General features: G+C 34.6%; 1 protein-coding gene across 6 annotated transcripts in view; it reads left to right on the top strand.

Annotated features, from left to right (window-relative positions):
• The window catches only part of COMMD10 (COMM domain containing 10), a 180467-nt gene that overhangs the window by 18206 nt on the left and 141214 nt on the right, over positions 1-21047 (top strand). For all 6 annotated transcript variants that reach the window (XM_004008693.5, XM_060415691.1, XM_060415692.1 and 3 more), the window contains exon 5: positions 11472-11582. In XM_004008693.5, the coding sequence (XP_004008742.2) occupies positions 11472-11582 (111 nt within the window). The remainder of the gene's footprint in view (positions 1-11471; positions 11583-21047) is intronic.

The raw sequence follows: 21047 nt of genomic DNA, 5'->3' as shown, positions 1-21047 counted from the left end.
TCATTTGTGTTGTTACTTGTATCAGTAATTCTTTTGTTGCTGAGTAATATTTCCTTGTATGAAATCAATTTGTTTATCTGTACTCCTGTTGATGGACTTTTGGATGGTTTCCAGCTTCTGGCTATTATGAATAAGAGTACTGTTAACAAATGGCAACCCACTCTAGTATTCCTGCCTGGAAAATCCCATGGACAGAGGAGCCTGGTAGGCTACAGTCCATGGGGTCACACAGAGTCAGACATGACTGAGTAACTAACAACATTTGTGTACAAGTCTTTTTGTGGACATATGTTTTCATTTCCCTTGAGTAAATGTCTAGGAAGTGGGTGATTGACCCCTTTAGCCAAATCTGAGGCTTTCTATTTGAGTTTCAGCCACCCCATGCTGCATGGATTGGGAAAAGTCATAAAAATATAAAAAGGCAAAAAATGTGAATCTGTCATGTTGTGTGGATCCCTTCCCTTTAACTTCTGCTTGCTTTTTAGTCATTCTCTAGTGCCTTCAAGTCTCTTTTTAAACTAGCTTGTTTAGAGGTGGTACTTTTTATTTGCAAGGGAAGGTTATGTCATATAAACTATTTCCTACCATTATCAGGTTAGGAACTCCAGAAGTGCTTCTTTTAAATTGTAAGTCTTATTCTGTCCCTCTTCTCTTCCACATCCACCAGTCTTTCCATGTTGCTTATGATAGAAGTCAAAGTTCTTACAATTGCCTTTAAGACCCTATATGATCAGTAAACTCCTCTTGGTCTGCTATCTTGTTGACCTTCACCTGGCTCACTTGGGATAATTTTATTCTTTTTACTTCAGAAGCTCTTGGGTGTTCATGTGGTTGGCTTCCTTATCTTTTTCAGCCCTGTGCTCAAATATCGTGTTTTATCAGTGAGCCCTCTTGAAATCATCATAGTGAAAAGTGCTTCTATCTTTATGGTAATCTCTTACTTCATTTTTTTCTATCATACTTATTATTCTTATCTGACCCACTGTGCTTTGTACTTACTTATTTATTTATTTTTTTAAATTGTCAGTCTCTACTACTAAACTATAAACTCCAGAAGGACAGGAATTTTTGTCTGTTTTGTTCCCTACTGTATTTTCACTACTTTAAATGACCCTTGGGACTTGGTTCTCAAAAATTGGTTGTTGACTGAATAAATGGATAGTATCCCTGCTTTTACAAATTGTGCTATTTTGAAGTTCTGTGTATAAGGTTTTCTTTTAAAGAGGGATATCTGTGTCTATAGGTGGAGGAAAGAACAGTGAAGAGAGAAGGGTGTGGATTATATTTTGTTATTTCCTAGTGCTCTTTTGTGTTTTCATTTGGTTGTACTTGAAACTTTTTGTGGTTCATTTATTTCATGATTCTTGAGTTTCACTGGAAACTATATTCAACCATTTATATTTTTCCTCTTTAAAAGTGGGAATGTATATAATACGAATTGCTTTAGCCTGGAATGAAAATTCTCCAGGGGAAAAAAGGTGATGTCATTAGCTGTTGCTGCAGCAATCAGTTTAAAGAACTTAAGATCTAAAAGAACCTTAGTCAGTCTAATTTGAAACAGAAATGTGTTCTATGTTTTATAAATAATTGACTAAAACCAGAGCCATTAACAAACTAAATAAAGATTTTACTAATGCCAAAGAACTGGGCTATTAGCAAAATTAGTCTTATGTCATAGTATTCGAAGATGTGCTCTTGCTAAATAGAATTGATGTACTTTTGCAGAGTGTGCCAATAGTGAGAGCATTAGTTGAATGACATTTCAGTGTCCTCAATCTTGTACTGTTGTGTTCATATATTCATGGAATGCAGAGGTGGAAAACGGGCTGAAAGATAATTCATTGACGTTTTCCCTCATCACCTTATAACTTGGATATGATGACCAGTTAGGTATTTTGGCCAAGTCTGTGAGTCAAGGAATATGGTTTTAAGTTTCATACCAGCCTAGCAGTGATGCTATGTTGACTTCGGTAGCATCTAAACTTGAGGGTATAGATTAGAGAGTATCCCTACGTTGTGATGTTTGTAATGAAGCATTTATACCTCTTATGATGTCAATACTGAATCGCACAGTAGTCATCTGTGAGATCCTGACCTTGTCTTTGCATGCTTATAGATGTTACAGCGTAGAATTCTTTCTCAGGGAAGCTAGTAGTAGTGGGGCTTCTTTGAAGCTTATTGCCTCCTCTTCTTGCCAATGACTAAAGGATGGCACGGAGGTTGAAGTGTTCTCTGAATGCATCTATACAGTCCTCTGTTACAACTTTTCGTATATTTCATCGTCTCTTAAGAAATAATGTTGCGTGTTGTTGTTCAGTTGCTCAGTCGTGTCTGACTCTTTGTGACCCCAGGGACTGCAACATGCCAGGCTTCCCTGCCCTTCTCTATCTCCTGGAGTTTGCTCGAACTCATGTCCATTGAGTCAGTGATGCTATCTAGCCATCTTGTCCTCTGTTGTCCCCTTCTCCTGCCTTCAATCTTTCCCAGCATCAGGGTCTTTTCCAGTGAGTCAGTTCTTCCCATCAGGTGGCCAGAGTATTGGAGCGTCAGCTTCCGATGAATATTCAGGACTGATTTCCTTTAGGATTGACAGGTTTGATCTCCTTGCAGTAATATATTATAATTTATATAGTATAATCTATATCCTTTTAATTGTACTGTTCAGTGAATTTTGATAGAGGTATATCTGTGATATCATTGTCATAATCGAAAGGCAGAGCTTTTCATCATTCTCAAAAGTTACTTCGTGCTCCTTGGCAGTTCTTTCTTCCTCTAACCCTGGCCCCAGGAAACCAGCGATTTGCTTGATGATGTTTTGTTGGATTTTTAATCCATGGAATCATATACATGTACTGCTCTCTGGCTTTTTCCACTGAGTATGATTTTGAGGTTCATTCTTATTGTTGAATGTGTTAATAGTTTGTTCTCTTTTTAAAATTGTGGGTTGGTATTTTTTATTGCGTGGTATTCTACTATATGAATATATCACAATTTGTTATCCATTCACCTGTTGATGGTATTTGTACTGTTTTCAGTTTGGGGTTATTTTGAATAAATCTGTTAATATTCTCATACATATCTTTTTATGGGCATATATTTTCACTTTGCTGCTGCTACTGCTAAGTCACTTCAGTCTTGTCCAACTCTGTGTGACCCCACAGATGGCAGCCCACGAGGCTCTCCGGTCCCCAGGATTCTCCAGGCAAGAATACTGGAGTGGGTTGCCATTTCCTTCTCCAATGCATGAAAGAGAAAAGTGAAAGTGAAGTTGCTCAGTTGTGTCCGACTCTTAGCGACCCCATGGACTTCAGCCTACCAGGATCCTCTGTCCATGGGATTTTCCAGGCAAGAGTATTGGAGTGGGGTGCCATTGCCTTCTCCACTTTGCCTGAGTAATTTCTTAGGGATGGATTGACTGAGTTGTAGGGTCAGTGTGTATTTAACTATGAGGAAACTGCTAAAGAGTTTTCCAAAGAAGTTATGCTGTTTTACATTCCAGCCAGCAATTTTTTCACATCCTGGCCAACGCTTGGTATTGCCATTCTTTAAAATTTTAGCATTTTAATGGGATAAGGAGATTGAATATCTTTTAATGTGTTTATTGATTGATTTGTTTTCTTTTATGAATTATATATTCCAATCTTTGCCTGTTTTTGTAGAGATTTTTTTGTCTTATTGTGGTAAGGATTCTTTATATAGTTTGAATACAAGTCCTTTGTTAGGTATATGTATTGTGAATATTTTATTAGTCTGTGGCTTGCCTTTTTCTTAATGGTGACTTTTGAAGGACAGAATTTTTAGTTTTGATGAAGTCCACTTTATAGTTTTTTTCTTTTACGGTTCATTCTTCAATGGCTCTCTCTAAAATCTTTGCCTGTCCTAAGATCACAAAGGTTTTCTTTTCATGTTTTCTTCCAGAGGTTTGATGGTTTTAGCACTTGCATTTAGGTCTGTGATCCATTTAGAGTTCATTTTTGTGTGTGGTGTTAGGTGTTAGTTGCTCAGTCGTGTCTGACTTTTGCGACCCCATGGACTGTAGCCCACCAGGCTCCAGTATTCTCTAGGCAAGAACACTGGATTGGGTTGCCATTCCCTTCTCAGGGAGATCTTCCCAACCCAGGGATTGAGCCTGGGTCTCCCACATTGCAGGCAGATTCTTTACCGTCTGAGCCACCAGGGAAGCCCATTTGTTAGGTAGAGGTCGTTTTTTATTTTGTTTCCTTGAAAGATTCTAGTTGTTCCAGCATCATTTACCTTGGTGCTTTCATTAGAAGTCACTTTGTGAGTCTTTAAGTCTATTCTTTGCCTTTGTCTTTATTGCTGTAGCTTTATCTTCTTGAAGCTAGATAATATGATTCCTCCAACTCTTTGAAAAAAATTGGTTTGACTCTTTTAGGTCATTTACATTTCCATTTAAAATTTAAAATCAGTTTGTCCATTTTTTTAAAAAAATTCCTGCTGGGAATTTAATTGGATTGCCCTAAATCTGTAGATCACTTTTGGAAGAACTGACATCTTAGCAATATTAAATCATTAAATTCATGAACATGGTATATCTCTCCATTTATTGATATCTTCTTTAATTTATTCAAGCTATGTTTGTAGTTTTCTAATGACCAGAATTTTCACAAATTTTGTTAAAGTTATCCTTATGATATAGACTGAATGTGTCTCTTCAAATTTCATATATTGAAACCTCACCCCCAATGTGATAGTATTAGAAGGTGGGGCTTTTGGGAATTAATTAGTTAATAAGGAAGGGACCTAATCAGTGAGATTAGCGCCCTTATAAAGAGAGAACTCCCTTGCCTCCTTCTGTCTTGTGAGGATACAACAAGAAGTCTGCAGTCTGGAAGAGGGGCCCTCACCCAACCTTGCTGGCAGCCTTATCTTAGACTTCCAGTCTCCACAACTGTGGGAAATAAATGTTTGTTATTATTAAGCTATACTGTCTGTGGTATTTTGTTTTAGTGGCCTGAACAGACTAAGACACTGTATATTGCCTGATTTTGGTTGCTACTATAGATAGAATTTCATTTTTGATAATTTCCAGTTGTTTGTTGCTAGTATGTTGAAAACTGCTGATGTTTTATATTAATCTTTTGCCATAACTTTCTTGAAATCAGCCATTAGTTTCAATAGCTTTTTTTGAGATTACCTAAGATTTTTTATGTGCATGTTATGGCAAAGTTGTTTTTGCATATGCTTGTCTTCATCACGTGGCTTGGAGCAGAGATTTCAGTTTGATGATTTTTATGTCGCTAGCATCTGTGATGGTATCAAGGTCAGGTTCACGCTCTTCTGCTTTTTCTCCTTTCTGGCTGCATCTTTTAGTCAGTCATATTCATTACTGTCTTCTCATTTCCACAGCCTCTAAATGTTGTATTGTGCGAGGACTCAGTATTCTTTGGTACTTGCCTGGCAATCACATTCAGGCTTCTGAGAAATAGAGTTTGAAAACTATTTCTAATAAAACGTTTTTTTCTCTAGCCTATTTGATAATTTCATTGGATGTAGAGTAGGCATCCCAAACTTAACATTTAAAAAATAAACTGCTCTTTGGATCGTTCCTCTTGAAACTGTTCCTGTACTTTTCCCGTCTCAAGTAATGGTTAAGTTTTGTTTTGTTTTTTTTAATTTGCACAGTCAAAATGATATAATTTTGCCATTATTATTTAAAAATGGATAGAAAACCAGGATGAAAGTATGATTCTACTGAAAAGAAGCATAGGTTTCATCAACTTACAACTTACAGAATTCGCATAAAGATGGGAATCTTTTGAAAGCTTTTTGTCAACCTGTATGCTTGTTGAGTTAAGGCTGATATCTGATGTAGATAATAGTTAAGAAAACCACATATATAAAGTGCTGGAAATTGATTTTTCTTAGTGCCAAGGTATTATTTATTTTTAGCCATCAGGGATTGGAAAGTACTTCATTAGTTTTTGAATTTTAGATATTCCTCTGGTTAGGACAAAAGGAGGGAAGCACTTCTATTCCTTCTGTTAAATTACTTGGTAATTTAATCCCCATTTACAATTTCATTGTATTTGTAAATTTGTTCTAAGTTCCAAACAAATAGTTTTTTTTTTTTGAATCTTACTTTGTAAATTGGGCATTGCCAGCTTAAAGATGGGGTTTATAAAACTTGGCATCTCCTGGAGGGCCTCCTAGTGACAGGTTGTTTAAAATTTTCCTGATTTGATTAATGGACCTATTTGAGTGGATTATAAATACCCTTCTTCATTTCTTCTACAGCATTTTCTTTTAAAGGAAAAAGGTAAAAAGTTGAGGTATAAACATCAGTGCTCCTGTTGTTCACGGCTTATATTAATGGAATGTTTCCAATAAAATGTGCTTCTAAATTGATGCTGTCTTCTTGTGTCCTTTGGCAGACTCTGTAGGTACATATATTGCTAAAGAAAATAAATCTCTTATTGATTGTAATGGAAATACTAGAAACTTCTCTATTTTAGTAAAATTACTCTGAATCTGTTATCTTAAAGATTTAATTATATACACATTCATATACACATGCCATTATTGAGGGATCATGATTATGACCTCTTATACATTCATAAATTGATTTTCCCAGCAGGTATTGCTTTCTTGGTGATACAGGTTTATAATGAGAAATGCTTCTAAAAGCTAACCTTATTAAGCCGATTACACTGAACTGAAAAATGCCCTTCTCCCCGTATGAAAGATTTAGAAAAAGTTCTTATTTTATGTTTCATTCTATGCGTATAATTTTAGAAAACAGAATAAACCAACGAGAATTTTTTTTAAGTGGAGAATTTCCTATAATTAGTCAGTAGATTGTATAGGAAGAAATCACTGAGGTTAAGAGAAGTGGTCAAGGAAATTGGGGAATAAGTATTTAGCTATGCTTAAAAAATAGGTTAATATTCTTCTTGTATTAAATGTTTAGTCAACTTCCAGTTTTTACATTTCATAAGAGTGAATAATAATGTATAGTTTCTGTAATAAGCCATATATATATTGTATATGGAATTTCTGCTTATAGTATTTGCTAGTTATAAAATAAATTGTGGATTATAGCAACAGAATATAGATAGTGCTTTCTCTTCTAGCAATTATAGTTCTGTTTTTATGTATTTTCATAATTTATTATAGTAAACAGTAATTGTTTCATGAATACACACACACATAATTCCTAAAACTCATTTCAGTATTTCTGAGCAATATATTTCCTGCTTTAGATGACCTGACCTGTTAGAGGTTTAGTGGGTAATAAAATCAATATGGAGGGTTTTTGAATTAGTATTTTAAAAGTGAAAATTAACAGAATTTATGTATCATTGCTCTGGGTGAAAAATTGTCTTGTGACACTTTTGTATATTTATATCAATTTGCAACATAAAAAAGTATTTCTTACTATGTGATATGATCCAAGCAGAGGCTACTATTATAGGAAGCCAGTAGTTAAAGTATGGTGATTAACTTTACGTTTTCATTTTCATTTTAAGAGAGTTAATATTATTGTAATTTTGACTGATTTTGCATGTGCTTGGAATTGTAATATACAAAGCAATTACGAGAAGTTAAGCTTGGAGTTGTTACCTGGATGTTAGAGGGAGAATGAAGTCTTCATACCTATTTTGAACTGACATCTTAGTGACATTGTCAGATAATAAATAATGTAACCAAGATGCCTAAGAACTATCATGTAAACAGTTTTGGCATGGGTTAGAAAACATAAACAATATTAGTGGCTCATTTTCCTTGTGTTTTATGTTATGTTGGTGACATTTAAATGTAGAATGTTGATTAAGGTGGAAAGACCCTCAGATTTAAATTTGGATGTGAGATATCTAATTATATTCAAATGATTCCTGGTATTTTAATGTACATATGTTCGATATACACAATACGGAATTTTCTTTTAAATAGAAGCAATGTAGTTTAGCTAACTTAAGTAAAAATTCAATCTAGATTTTGTTTGTTATGTAATTAAAATGTTGATGACTTTCATATTTGTTTCTTAGTTATGAGTCTCAGAGGAATACTTAGAGTATACTATAACATTTTCACCTTGATAAAAGGCTTTTGTTTTATTCATATTTATATCACCAATGTCTATTATAGACCCAGAAAATAATATATGTTCTAACCAGTTTAAGGAATTCCTTCTTTCTTCAACTTTTCTTTGTCTTTTAGGACATTGATGTTTTTCAAGCGTACATTCCTCTTGTGTTTGTCTTTATATTTTCCGTTAGTTTCTTCAGGATCAAATTTAGTTATAATTTGGCTAAAGATTTATGTGAATGGTATTTGCAGGATATCGTACCTGGAGGCACATCTTGTCTGTTTGCCATTGCTTGGTGATGTTAATTTTGATCTCTCGGTTAAGATGTTTTGCTTTTTTTTTCTACTGCATAATTATTTTTTTCTTTTGTACCTAAAAAGCAATTGTGGGCAAGAAGCTTTGTGACTATTCATTTCAAATCAGACCTTCTCCACTTAAATTTAGTATCCATTGATGATTTTTACTAGAATTAATTTTTGTAACTTTTGACTTTGATATAATTTCCAACTAAGAGAAAAGTGGCAATAGTAACAAGCATAAGGAGCCTCCATCTACTCTTCTCTTCCCCAGTTGTTTACTTTTACACATTTTATCTGTAAAATGGGGATAATAAGAGTAGTGCTGGTATTGTCTCCTAGTTTCACTGGAAAGATCTTGTTAGGTTTGTTTTTCTTGATGCTCTGTGTAACTGTAAAATATTTAAAAAAATACTTGTAGTTCTCCTTTATTCCCTCTGCATTTGAGGTTTCTGGATGCTGCTCTTTTTATATGAAATTTTATGTGTGGGTGTGTATATGTGCATATGTCTACATATGAGAGGCTTAGTGGCTGAACAACAACAACTGCATATATATTTTTTTAACTTTTTAATTTACTGTTTCTTGTGGGCATGGGATGAATGCTTTTAAATCACACAACAATAGAAAAGGCTCTAAAATTTAAGAAAGTCAGTCAGCAATGTTTTTAGTCATGATGCTTTTATTTATTTTTTTGGAAAAATAGCATTTAATGATCAATAGATGCAAGACATGCACAGGGGTAAATACAAGTGACAAAAAACCAAATGAATTTTTTTTTTTGCTTTTATTTTTTTAATTATTATTTTTAAATATAAGTTTATTTATTTTAATTGGAGGCTAATTACTTTACAATATTGTATTGGTTTTGCCATGCATCAACATGAATCCACCATGGGTGTACACGTGTTCTCCATCCTGAACCCCCTCCCACCTCCCCTCCCCATACCATCCCTCTGGGTCATCCCAGCGCACCAGCTCCAAGCATGCTGTATCACGCATCGAACCTGGACTGGCGATTTGTTTCATATATGATATTATACATGTTTCAATGCCATTCTCCCAAATCATCCCACCCTCTCCCTCTTCCATGTTATGATACTTTTAAAATTACCTTTGCTTGTATTTTTTATTTGCTTCAATTCAATTCAGCATAGAGTGCCTACTCTATTTAAAAGATAGTATTAAAAAATACCATAGGAAAAATTAGGCAATCAAAATGCCTTATATTTATAATGCTTTGGAGTTTCCAAAACAATTTGAATATGCATTTTCTTATTTAGTATTGCCAATAACTCAGGAAAAAAGCAGATGATTCAGATAGATTTATTTCCACTTCCTATGAGGAAATTGAGATCTTGAAAAATTGTGACTTAATTATTAGGGCCACCTAGGTAGTGAGTAGTGGCTTAAGTATGAACTAAAGCATACACTTTAAGTTCAGTGATCTTAATTGCCCCATTCCACCTCTATGCAATGACTAAGTATACATTCATTTGTGCAAAGACCTGACCATAGTGGGACCATATTTTAATTTATTTACTTAATATTTATCTTTGTTGTTTATCTTAAGTGCTTAAAGGACGAGTATAGGATTAGTTAAATGAGATCAAAGCAGTGTCTTATAGGTTCATATGAATACCTACAGGATGTTTTTCAATTAAGACTGTGTATCAGAATGCTTGGATATATGAGAGTAGTTGTGACATGTTTTCTCCTGTTATGTTGGAGAATATGTTGCCTGTAACTGTTGAAAATAATTATTCCGTCTGCTAGGCCATATCTGAGTCTTTATGGACCCTGTGGACTTTTGAAAATAGTGGTGAGCTAGTGTTAGAGACTGTTTTACTATAATTAGTATTAAAAATCAGTACATTACGGATCCTTGCTCCATGTGTACCATTTAATTGATTTTTTTACTTGTGGTATTATGGATTATGTCTCTGCAACATCTTCGCTCTTTTTACCCATAACCTCTTAAAGGTTCAGTGCCAGAAAGAACAGAACTGTATCTTTATTTTCTCATCACATCCTCTCTTGAATAGATAATACTTTCATTGCTCTCTTTCCAATTTGGCTTTGAGTCATTGCTGTGATTCTAGCTGTTGAACAGTCTTTCAAGTTAGCAATTAGTATTCCAGTTAAGTAAAAATTGTTTTGAGTCTGCCATTTTTACCAGTGTAGCTGAGGTAGTTTCAGTAAATCAATTACTAGAGTTGAGTTGTCAGAGGTATATGAGAATTGCATGTCACAAAACTACCCTAAATATTGATACTTTGGATTTACTGGGAATTAGATTTAAAACTTTATACTTGTAGTTTTGAGGTTGGAAAAATCAGTAATCTGTCATGTTTAATAAAGCTGCACTGATGTTGCTTAATATTTTGAAACTTAAACTGCTTTAGTCTCTTTCTTTCTTTGCCTTCCTGATTAAATTTTGCTGTTGTGTTAATTAATAAATTCAAAGGAAGTATTCTAATTAGTTTCTGTCATAACTGGGAACCATAGTAGGTTAGAATACTTTGGAAAGCATGATAACACCTGCTCACTAGTAAGTAGATATCAATTCTTTGTCTGGCTCTCTTCCAGTCTCACTAACTGTGTCTAAATGTGTGAACCTCTTACCATCTGGGCACTTCAGTTTCCCACTAAATTAAAAAAAAAAAAAAGTTTTACCTTGTTCTACTTATTGCAAAGAGTTTTGAAAGATAATGGGAGGTCATTTAGAGTAGTTATCACATATATATGCTATTTACTAGTTACCATTTATAACTATTTAAAAACCATTGGCTTTAAAATATACTGTTTTAAAATAGTAATTTACTGTTTAAAAACCATTGACTCCTTTAGTGTATTTCATTGCCTAGTCTCAGAACTTTTATTTTTAGAACAGAATGTATTTAAAGACCAGTTTTAGGCTTGAATTTGACAGGCGTGGCATGAGGCCAATCTAATGAGCCCAAAGGGAGAATGTTCAGAGTGTGCAGGTTGAAGGAGCCCAGGAACTGACTTTCCACAAAGACCAGGCTATCCGTGTTCATTCCTGCTGACCGGAGATTTGCTTAAAGTGGAGTGTTTTCTTCCTTCTGTACCATCTGATTCCAATCTACACTTGTCTTTTGTAGCTCGAGACGGTCGGATGGCAGCTTAACCTTCAGATGGCTCACTCTGCTGAAGCAAAACTAAAATCTCCTCAAGCTATGTTACAGCTGGGAGTGAGCAATGAAGATTCGAAGGTGAGAAAGAGTATCTCATTGAAATGGTGTATTTTGTTTCCTACATCTTGTACTTTATTGTTGGCAGGGTCTTTGCTTTCTGGATTGAAAATTAAAAAATAATTTAATTAAAATTAGACAAGGATTAACAAAATGACGGATCTTTATTTGTACAAGATTTGATGTCAGATTTATACTTCACTTTTTTTATTTGAGAAACCAGATTCGCTTACAAGGTGGCGTTCTTGTAAGAACATGTTATAACATACTCATTTGAATTCTGCAATGGGAAAAAATTGGTGGTAGTCATAATAAAATTACAATTTTAATGTTTTAGGTATTTGTGAATATTTCTGGGTATTTTGTGTTTTAACCTGCATACGTATGGCAGAGGGAATATTGTTGTCCAACCAATGCCTGGAATATGAAGGTGACCTGAATTGTGTTTGTGTGTGTATAGTATGTTTGTGGGTATGTTTAAATCTCAGCTCTTACAAAATAGAATTTTGGATTAGTTTTATACTGCATGGTGATTTCTTCCTTAGTATTAATTTCAGAAAACTTGAACATGTTATCAGAGGTTAAAGAGTTGCTGTGGAATAGTTTTTATTGTTATAGCATTTAAAGAAATGTATATTTCACATGTCAACCAGAGCTATTTTTTACATACATACATTTTTTACTGTAATTGAGTATCCTTAATAGCGAGAAGAGGAAGTGACCTTTTTTCCCTCAAACAAATGAAAATGTTTAAGACAAGTGAAATAGAGGTGAGAATGAGTTAGGAAGATCTGAAGAAGAAGAGATTATTATGACTGTATGTGATCGGAGAATAATGAAAGAAATATTATTTACTGAAATAATGGGCTTTGAAGGGTGTGTATATTATTACTTATTTGTTAGCACTTTCACTGTTTATTGAAACTTCGTTTGGATTTTCCCAAATGAACCTTTTGGCCAACCCACTATTATGGATTGTATGTTTCTGTCTTTCATAAGAACTGGCATAAGTGCCTGTCCCCAGTTACATGTCTGCAGAATTTTGAGGCATTTGAGTTGCAGCTTAACACACACACACGCACGTACATACATAAAATTTAATTTATTACAGTGTTTCCAAAGAGTCATTTCATTTCACACATTTTCACCAGAAAATAACATAAATGTAACAATTAAGTGTTGAATTGACTGGTATATTAAATATGCTCTGCAATTTAGTAGCTGTCTAACCTTGGGCAAGTTACCTAACCCTTATGAATTTTAGCTTCTTCATCTTTGGGATGCTTGACTTTGGGTTGCTTGAGTCCTCCCAGCTTCTTTATTATGTCTTCAAAATGTGTCTGTGTCAGTTATATTTTTAGACAGTAGGCATGAATGAGTAATGCTTCAAGTAGAAGAGTCAAGTTTTTAATTCATAAAATAGGAATAGTACTATCTGCCTCACAGGGGTCTAAGGAAGATCAAATGCTCATTGTGAAGTACATCATGTTCTGTAAATGCTGGCCGCTGCCATCTTCGTCATCATCACTAAAAGTTTTTTTGGGCTAATGAATAAGTAAATCTATTTGTTTTAAACCAAAGCTGTTATCAACTTTATTTCTTAAGGAAATTAACCTTTCCTCTTTTCTTTCAATCTTTCTCCCTTTTATTTCTTGATCGTGTTTTTCATATGTGTGCTTAGCGGGCTTAGGGAGGTAAAGGATAGCCTGGAAAGTCTTTTATTCTTTTTTTCCCCTGTGAACTAAGGAAGACATTCCTTTACGTTTAGGGTAATAATCTGGAGCTCACTAGTATGGACTGGGACTGCTCCATGCGGGAAAATACACACCTGTACATTCACACACACATGTACAGGTTCTCCAGTGTACCTTCACTTTATTTCTCATGACTCTGGTATGTGAAGTCTGAGTGGCTGTGTGGAATTTATAGGTGAAAGGGCACTGTTTCTGACCCCTCTATTGGATATCTTTTAAAGGTCATCACTTTGGCAGTGATGGACTTTGGGATGCTTGACTTTGGGTTGCTTGAGTCCTCCCAACTTCTTTGTTATGTCTTCAAAATGTGTCTGTGTCAGTTATGTTTTTAGGCAGCAGGCATGAATGAGTAATGCTTCAAGTAAAAGAGTCAAGTTTTTAATTCATATTATTCAGGAAATTTATACATATGTGAGATCCAACTCATTTGAGACATAGGCTTGAGTACATTTGTATTTTTCTGTTTGTTGCTGTTTTAAAATTTTGAACAGACATTTAATTACCCTTAGGCTAAGTTGTAAAGAACCCTCCTGCCAATGCAGGAGACCTAAGAGATGCTGGTTTCATCCCTGGGTCGGGAAGATCCCCTGGAGGAGAGGATGGCAACCCACTCCAATATTCCTGCCTGGAGAATCCCATGGAGCCTGGTGGGCTACAGTCCATAGGGTCACAAAGAGTCGAACACGACTGAAGTGACTTACTCACACACGTGCACTTGTACAGCTGGAGAACCATTTTCATTAACAGGCGCTTGAGAAGAGCTGTAGCACACAGATGTACAAGATATTTTCTTTTTGTATGCAGATTTACGTGAACCTCTTTGTATTGCTTGTCTCTCCTGTGGCATTTTTATGGATTTGGCCCCCATTCCTTACCTTGTAAACAGTAGACGTGTAATGGAATGTACGGGTATGATCAACCTGGATGGTAACATGCCCTCTCCACGTGATGTGTGCCCCATCTCTGAAGGGACAGGGAACTACCACACCGCTGTGCCCTCCATGAACTGATGCTGGGAGGCTTTACCTTCTCTCCATGTTTTTATGATCTCTCATTCTGTTCTTTGTACTCTTGTTATGTCTGATTCCTTGACGTTAATTTTTATATAACTCCGATTATTAAGGACACACACTCCTCTTCCTCCAAACATTTGCTCTCTTCTGAAATGAGAATTTGGAAATTCTAGACAGGTTAGAATATTAGGTGAAAGGAACACGAGTATGGAATGTGTTTTAAAAACCAGATTGGTTAAAGGAAGGGAGAACTTTTATTAAAAGGAAGATTGAAAGTTATCGTTGGTTAGTGTATGATGCAGAGTATCATGAAGGACAAAGTTGTCGTGCTTAAGAAATTGTCATTTAAAAAAAAATAGGAAACAGGTAAAATTCTTTCATATGTATGCTTTATAGTGTAGTTATTTTGAAAGTACACATTATTAAAATAATTCTGACATGATTAGAGTTAGTGCAAATTATAAGAGAGTATTTTGATAGTATTCACTTTTAAGCTGCTAAACTGAAAACTTACTGTAATTCAGTGTAAAGTGTGGTTTCTAAGACTCTCTCTCTTCTTCCCTACCAACATACACATGAAAAGCGTAGCCTGCAGTGAAGTTTTAATTGCTATCACTTTAGATAACATTGTTGTACTGACCTCCTTTCTCTTAGAACATTTCTGTCTCAAGGCTTTCCTGTTTTGCTACTAATTTTATCATGGAAACTGGATGATCCTAGCTTTTCTTATAGTATGTTGATAGATATTCTAGTCGTTTTCAGTTAATTTTCATAGTGCTTGTCTACTGGATTTAGCAAAGTAAGATTATTTTCCTGTTCCACACATAGCTCAAAACAAGTTTTCGGAGTTATTTGGCTTTTTTTCCTTTGGTTTATTTCATTAGGGGGCAGTAGAGCTCTTTGCTTACCTAATCTCTGGCACTCAAAATGTTATTTGAAACAACATTCAAAGTAATTTGTGAAGTCAGTAGTTGTGGGAAATGCTAAGTGTTTACATTTCTAATCTGTATATAACAATAGAGTTCTCCTGTTTCCATCAACAGAATTAGTGCCTGTTAACCAGATATGTACAGAACAAATAAATGAAATCATTATGATTTCAATGTTTGCTAATTTATATGGGATCATTTGCCAAAATGAAATTTATTAAAAAGCCTTCCACACTGTTGATTTTTTGGTTACCTTCTGTCACTTGTATTAATTTCTTTATGAGAGAAGAGAATACAGTATTCCCAAAGATAGTTGAATGGCTGTATTAGATTAGAGTATAACTAATTTCAGGCTAGTCATAGACAGTTGAAATTTCATCGTTTATAGAGAACAGATCTGTTTATACGTAACAGATCTGGTAATTCTGAATGGCATCAACACTTTAACTTTGAATATCCTAAAAACACTAAAATATTTGAATTTTACTGTTAATCATTCATTTTCCTCAGTAAATTTGCTGTTGAGAACAATCATATTTTGTTAATACAGCAATTCTAAATTCTTTTTGTACATCTTTTAAGAAAGAATCCTTGTGTTTCATTCTTTTTTTCTTCTTTATTTTGAAACAGCTGAGATAAAATAATCTTGACAAGAAAGCTTTCTAGACTTTTATCTAACTGTTCAGTTGGATTGTGCTCACATTGTAGAAGGTTAATTATGATCTCCAGTGAACTTAAGACTTTTAATACTAATTTTAAAAATTAGAGGTTTTCATGCAAAATGTATGACAAATTCTGTTTAGACTGAGGAAAGGGGGAAAAGCCTGTTTTTAGTGCTTACTCTATGTAGATATGGGCTTGCCTCTTGTAATATTTAAAACATCTTCCAGGTGTAAATTCTTATTTTTATCTGTATTTTATAGATAGATGGAGAAATGGAAACATGTATAATTAATTTATTTTCCTAGATTATTCCTAACTAATAAACAAGGCTTCCCTAGTAGCTTAGTCGGTAAAGTATCCACCTGCAATGCAGGAGACCTGGGTTCAATCCCTGGGTCGGGAAGATCCCCTGGAGAAGGAAATGGCAACCCACTCCAGTATCCTTGCCTGGAAAATTTCATGGACAGAGGAGCCTGGCCGGCTCTAGTCCATGGGGTCACAAAGAGCTGGACACGACAGAGTGACTAACACACAGTAAACAAAGTTGGGATTTGAAGTCAGGCAGTTTTATTTGAGTCTTATGCTATACTTATTGCTAGGATCCTGTATCATTTTGCTTATTGAATAATTTAACACTTATCCTATAATATGTGTATATGTTTCAGGATGTTGAGGGCTTTTCTAAAATGCAATGATTGTTTTATTATTTTTGTTCTTCATGAAACTATAGTTATGTGGATTCTAAATTTCCTTTGCATTTTCTTTTTATTTGATTAAGTTGAAACAATCTTACACTTTAAGTCAATGAAAGACACTAATATATTACTTTATATAGTAAGTAAGGTTGTATGTTTTGATGTTATCCCAGTCAGTAGAGGCTGTAGTTATTGACAGACCTTACTGTAAGGGGTGTATGATATCATTGATGTTTTGTGTTGTGAACAAAGAAATAGGGTATATCATTAAAAACATATCCTTAGCTGTATATATAACAGGTTTTTTAGTAAGAGAAAAGCATATGTGGTTCAAATCATGAGCTCTTTGTATTAGAAGTTTAAATTATTTTGATTTCCTTAAGGACAGTGTTCATAGTGACTGATTTTGGAGGACCTTCAGATTTTTCTGAGCTGCTTTGATGAGCAGGTCTAAATTTTTACAAATGCTGTATTTTTATTAATCTAATATCTGTATAGTGAATATGTTTCAGCATATTCTCTTGATAATTTAAGTTCATTTTTCTCTCTTACAGTAGATGTACATATATTTATAATGGACATTTTGGAAAATATAGGAAAAAACCCAGTTAAAATCATGTATAATTCTAGAACCCACTTCACTTTTCACCCATAGGCTTGTTATGTTTTGCTGTATGACCTTCCAGGTGCTTTTTCTTATACCTTTTGTTATGAGTGATTTTTAAAAAAAACAGTGATGCTTTCTTTTGGTTTGGGAAAAAGAATTGAAGTTTTTTTATTACTATTCAATACTAGATGTGATATGAGAAGATAATCTCTTTCATCAGTCAGAATTTTTTTCCCTTTTATACAGTATACGATCTTACGATCTGAAAAATTACTCTGTAAAGTCTTGGGTATTTTACTCACTGATTCTGACTAGAAATTTATAAAATGAGCTTTGTCTAATGAGCAGGTTTGTGTCAAGATACTAACTTTTATTTGTGTCATTTGGAATGGTTTTATTCAGGGTTCAGAAAAATTTTGAGATCAGTCAGTGGTTTTTACTTTTGACATGAAATGATTGATGAATATTGCTTATCTTTTTAAAAGATTTTTTGGGGTCTTTTTTTATTACCTAAGTTGTAATTGTTTATTGTGAAAATTTTAGAGATATAGAAAGGAAAACTCAGATTTACCACAGCTATGCAGACATCTTTTATTTCAGTGTTTGTTCAATAGACACTTTCTTTTGCAAGTCTTCTTTGATTTTCTGTTCTGCTTTTTCACTTAATTCTGTAACAGATCTTTTCCATATTCAAATGAATGAATGAATGAATGAATGAATGAATAAAGCATCTTTGGAATTTACAGTTATTCTTCAGGAGTATAATTGCTGGGCGAAGGGTGTAAACAAAAAAAAGATCTGACTATAGTTAGATAATAGGCTTTTCATAATCATTTTAGGAACATTTTAGGTTGCCTTTGAGGGATTTAAAATTTTCTAGAGAAAGATATAACATTACTGTCTCAAAAAGAAGTTTTTTGATAACTAGTTAATTATTATACTTTGGATAATTTTAGACCAGTGAAAGTCCAGGTATTTTTATAGTATTATAGAGCCCTCTCATTTATAATTTCTTTATTCCAATAGTATACACATTAAACAAGCTTTTGTTATATGTGTTCTATATTATTAAAGAACATGTGGAAAGCAATCTTATGAAATATTCTAGCAGCTTAGAGAAAGTAAAACAGCCCCTATTTGGTAGACAATTGTACATATACTTTGAAAAAAAAAAAAAGCCTGATTCTTTGGAATCATATTTACATATTTAAATATTTCTAAGAATTTGTGGCTCTAGTTTTCTGATTCCTAATTTTGTTTTCTGTCCTTTTTCATTGTGATGAATTTCTCAATGGTAGTATCCTTTAAGGTATCATGTTTTCTAAATGAGAGCAATATAGAGATGTCTTTCCTCAATTTAGTGTTTTTTTTTTTTTTGGTTTATTTTTAAGTTTCCTGATTAATATGACTTTCTAAAAGATCTTAAGTATTCAAGTATATTGAAGTGTTCACATCATATGTGTACAACTCCTTAATATCACAAAATGAACCCCTTTGTATGTGTGTGAAGAGTGTGTATGTGTAACCCTTTATCTGTATTTTAGGCTGCCTCATGAAAAGTCCACATTTATCCATATTAAGACTTTTTAAGCTAGCAAAAATATTGTTTTAGACACTCTATGTCTTTGAGTGAAAACAAAGTATTAATACAAAAGGTATGATGGTAGTTAGATAAAAATGTCTTGTAGGAGTAAATCCTTTAAAAAAAAAAGAATACCCCATATTCATGCATTTCATAATTTAAAAAAATCATCTTTTTACTGAAATTCTTTTCAAAAATTTTGTGAAATTCCAAAGTAAGGAAACAGATAGTACTACCCTCACTTGCCTTTCCTAGCTTCTGAACCTCTTTATTTTTTGAAATCCAGTGGCAATTGATAATTGTAGAATTCCTCAAAAATAGTATGTTTGAGTACCTTTAAATTTTCTTTAAAATATTTTTGTGGGTTAGAAATAATACTAATGTAAATGAGTGGCTTAAGTATTTTGAAATAAAAGTGTTAACAATGAATTAGACATCTAAACAAATGAAATGCTGGTAAGTTCAGTAAGTTAAATGAGCCAGCTTCTAAAATATCTCAAATTCAATTCAAGAAACACTTATTAAACACATTTATTACTCATGCGATGGGCCTAGTGGTAAAGAATCTGCCTGCCAATGCAGGAGAAAGCAGGAGACATGGGTTCAATTCCTGGGTTGGAAAGCTCCCTGGAGGAGGAAATGGTGACCTGGTCCAGTATTCTTGCCTGGGAAATCCCATGGACAGAGAAGCCTGGTGTCCTGCAGTCCATAGTGTCCAAAGAGCTAGACATGACTGAGCACCTGAACACGTGCACATGCATGCATGGCATACTAGGCAAGGTATTTTTGATATAGACAGATTTTACTTTCCATCGTGAGGCTTATGTTCTAAAAGGGAGTACATATTCTAAGCCTGTAAATGTAAGTTTAGTGACTATTACAAAGAGGAAATACTGAAACTGTGGAAACTGACAGCAAGGAGTTGGAGACTGCAACAGAAAGGGGAGTTTGAGGTGGAGGAAGAACACATGAAAAAGGGCTTATCTTTTGGGCTTGTTGAGTATGAGATAGCTGAGAGATGCAGGTAGAGATTTTTGCATGGCAGTTGGTGAGGTAGGGGACGGGTGATACACCAGAAATTGAGCCTTGGAAATCATTGAGGTTTTGATTATAATTTCAGTTATGAGATGGAAGAGCTTAGTTGCTTAGGGAAGGAGTATAGAACCTTATGAATTCCCAAATTTAAAAGGCAAATAGAGCTGCAGGAGCTTTTCACAGTGATTGGGAAAGGAGCAGCTAGCAACTGAAGGGAGAGAGCATTTCTTGGAGAGCGAATTACTTTCATGCTGTAATAGGTAAAAGAGAGAACTGAAGTTACTAATTTAACCCTCACAGCTGGGAATTAGACACTAATATTTTTCCTAGTTTGTAGATTGAGAACCTAGTCTCAGTGGTTAAATATCTTTCCCTAGATTGGAAACCCAGGTTCAGTCCCTGAGTTGGTAAGATCCCCTGGTGAAGGGAATGGCTACCCACTCCAATATCCTCCCCTGAAGAATTCCATGGACAGAGGAGCATGGCAGCCTACAGTCCACGGGGTCATAAAGAGTCGGACATGACTGAGCAACTGACTCAGTTTGGATTTTAAAAAGTGATGTAGGCAAGATTTGAACTTAGGTTCACCTGCCACAATAGCCTGAACTTACAGTCACTACATAGCAGTTAAAAAAAGAAAGAATTCAGCGTCATGGGGGTCCCTGGTGATCACCGTGTGGGGCAGGAGAAGGAGCTGTTTCAAGCTGGGGGTCGGTACTGAATACTACTCAGAGGTCAGAAAAGAAGAGCAGACATCTACATACTGTTGGCTTTGGTTAGGTGGACTTCGCTGATAACCTGGACAGTTGTAATCTCTGTAACAATTGAGACGGAAACGAATCCTGACTGGAGTAAATTGAGGACAGAAAATGAGGTAAGGAAGTGAAAGCAAAATAGAACAGTCACTGTAGAGGAATGTGGATCCAGCGGCAGAAGATATTAAGAGAAGGTTTGCATGCCAGTGCCACACCTACTGGGGGAAAAATTGATGTTGCTGGACCGAGAAGGGTATGAGTTCCTTAAGAAAGTGAGAAGACAAGAGAGCCAGAGCACAAGTGAGACGGTTGGGCTGTGATGAGAGTAGGAACATACTATTTGTTGTAACAGCAAAAAGCAAAGAGAATGGACCAGGTAGGTCGTTTTGGTGATAGAAGAGAAAGCTGTAACTGATTGCTTCTGTTTTCTGAATGTGGTTATTTGTTGGGGGA

Source organism: Ovis aries, chromosome 5 (assembly GCF_016772045.2).
Source record: "Ovis aries strain OAR_USU_Benz2616 breed Rambouillet chromosome 5, ARS-UI_Ramb_v3.0, whole genome shotgun sequence".
Classification (NCBI taxonomy): Eukaryota; Metazoa; Chordata; class Mammalia; order Artiodactyla; family Bovidae; genus Ovis; species Ovis aries.
Note: the sequence above shows the minus strand (reverse complement) of the source record. Positions and strands in the feature narration are given on the sequence as shown.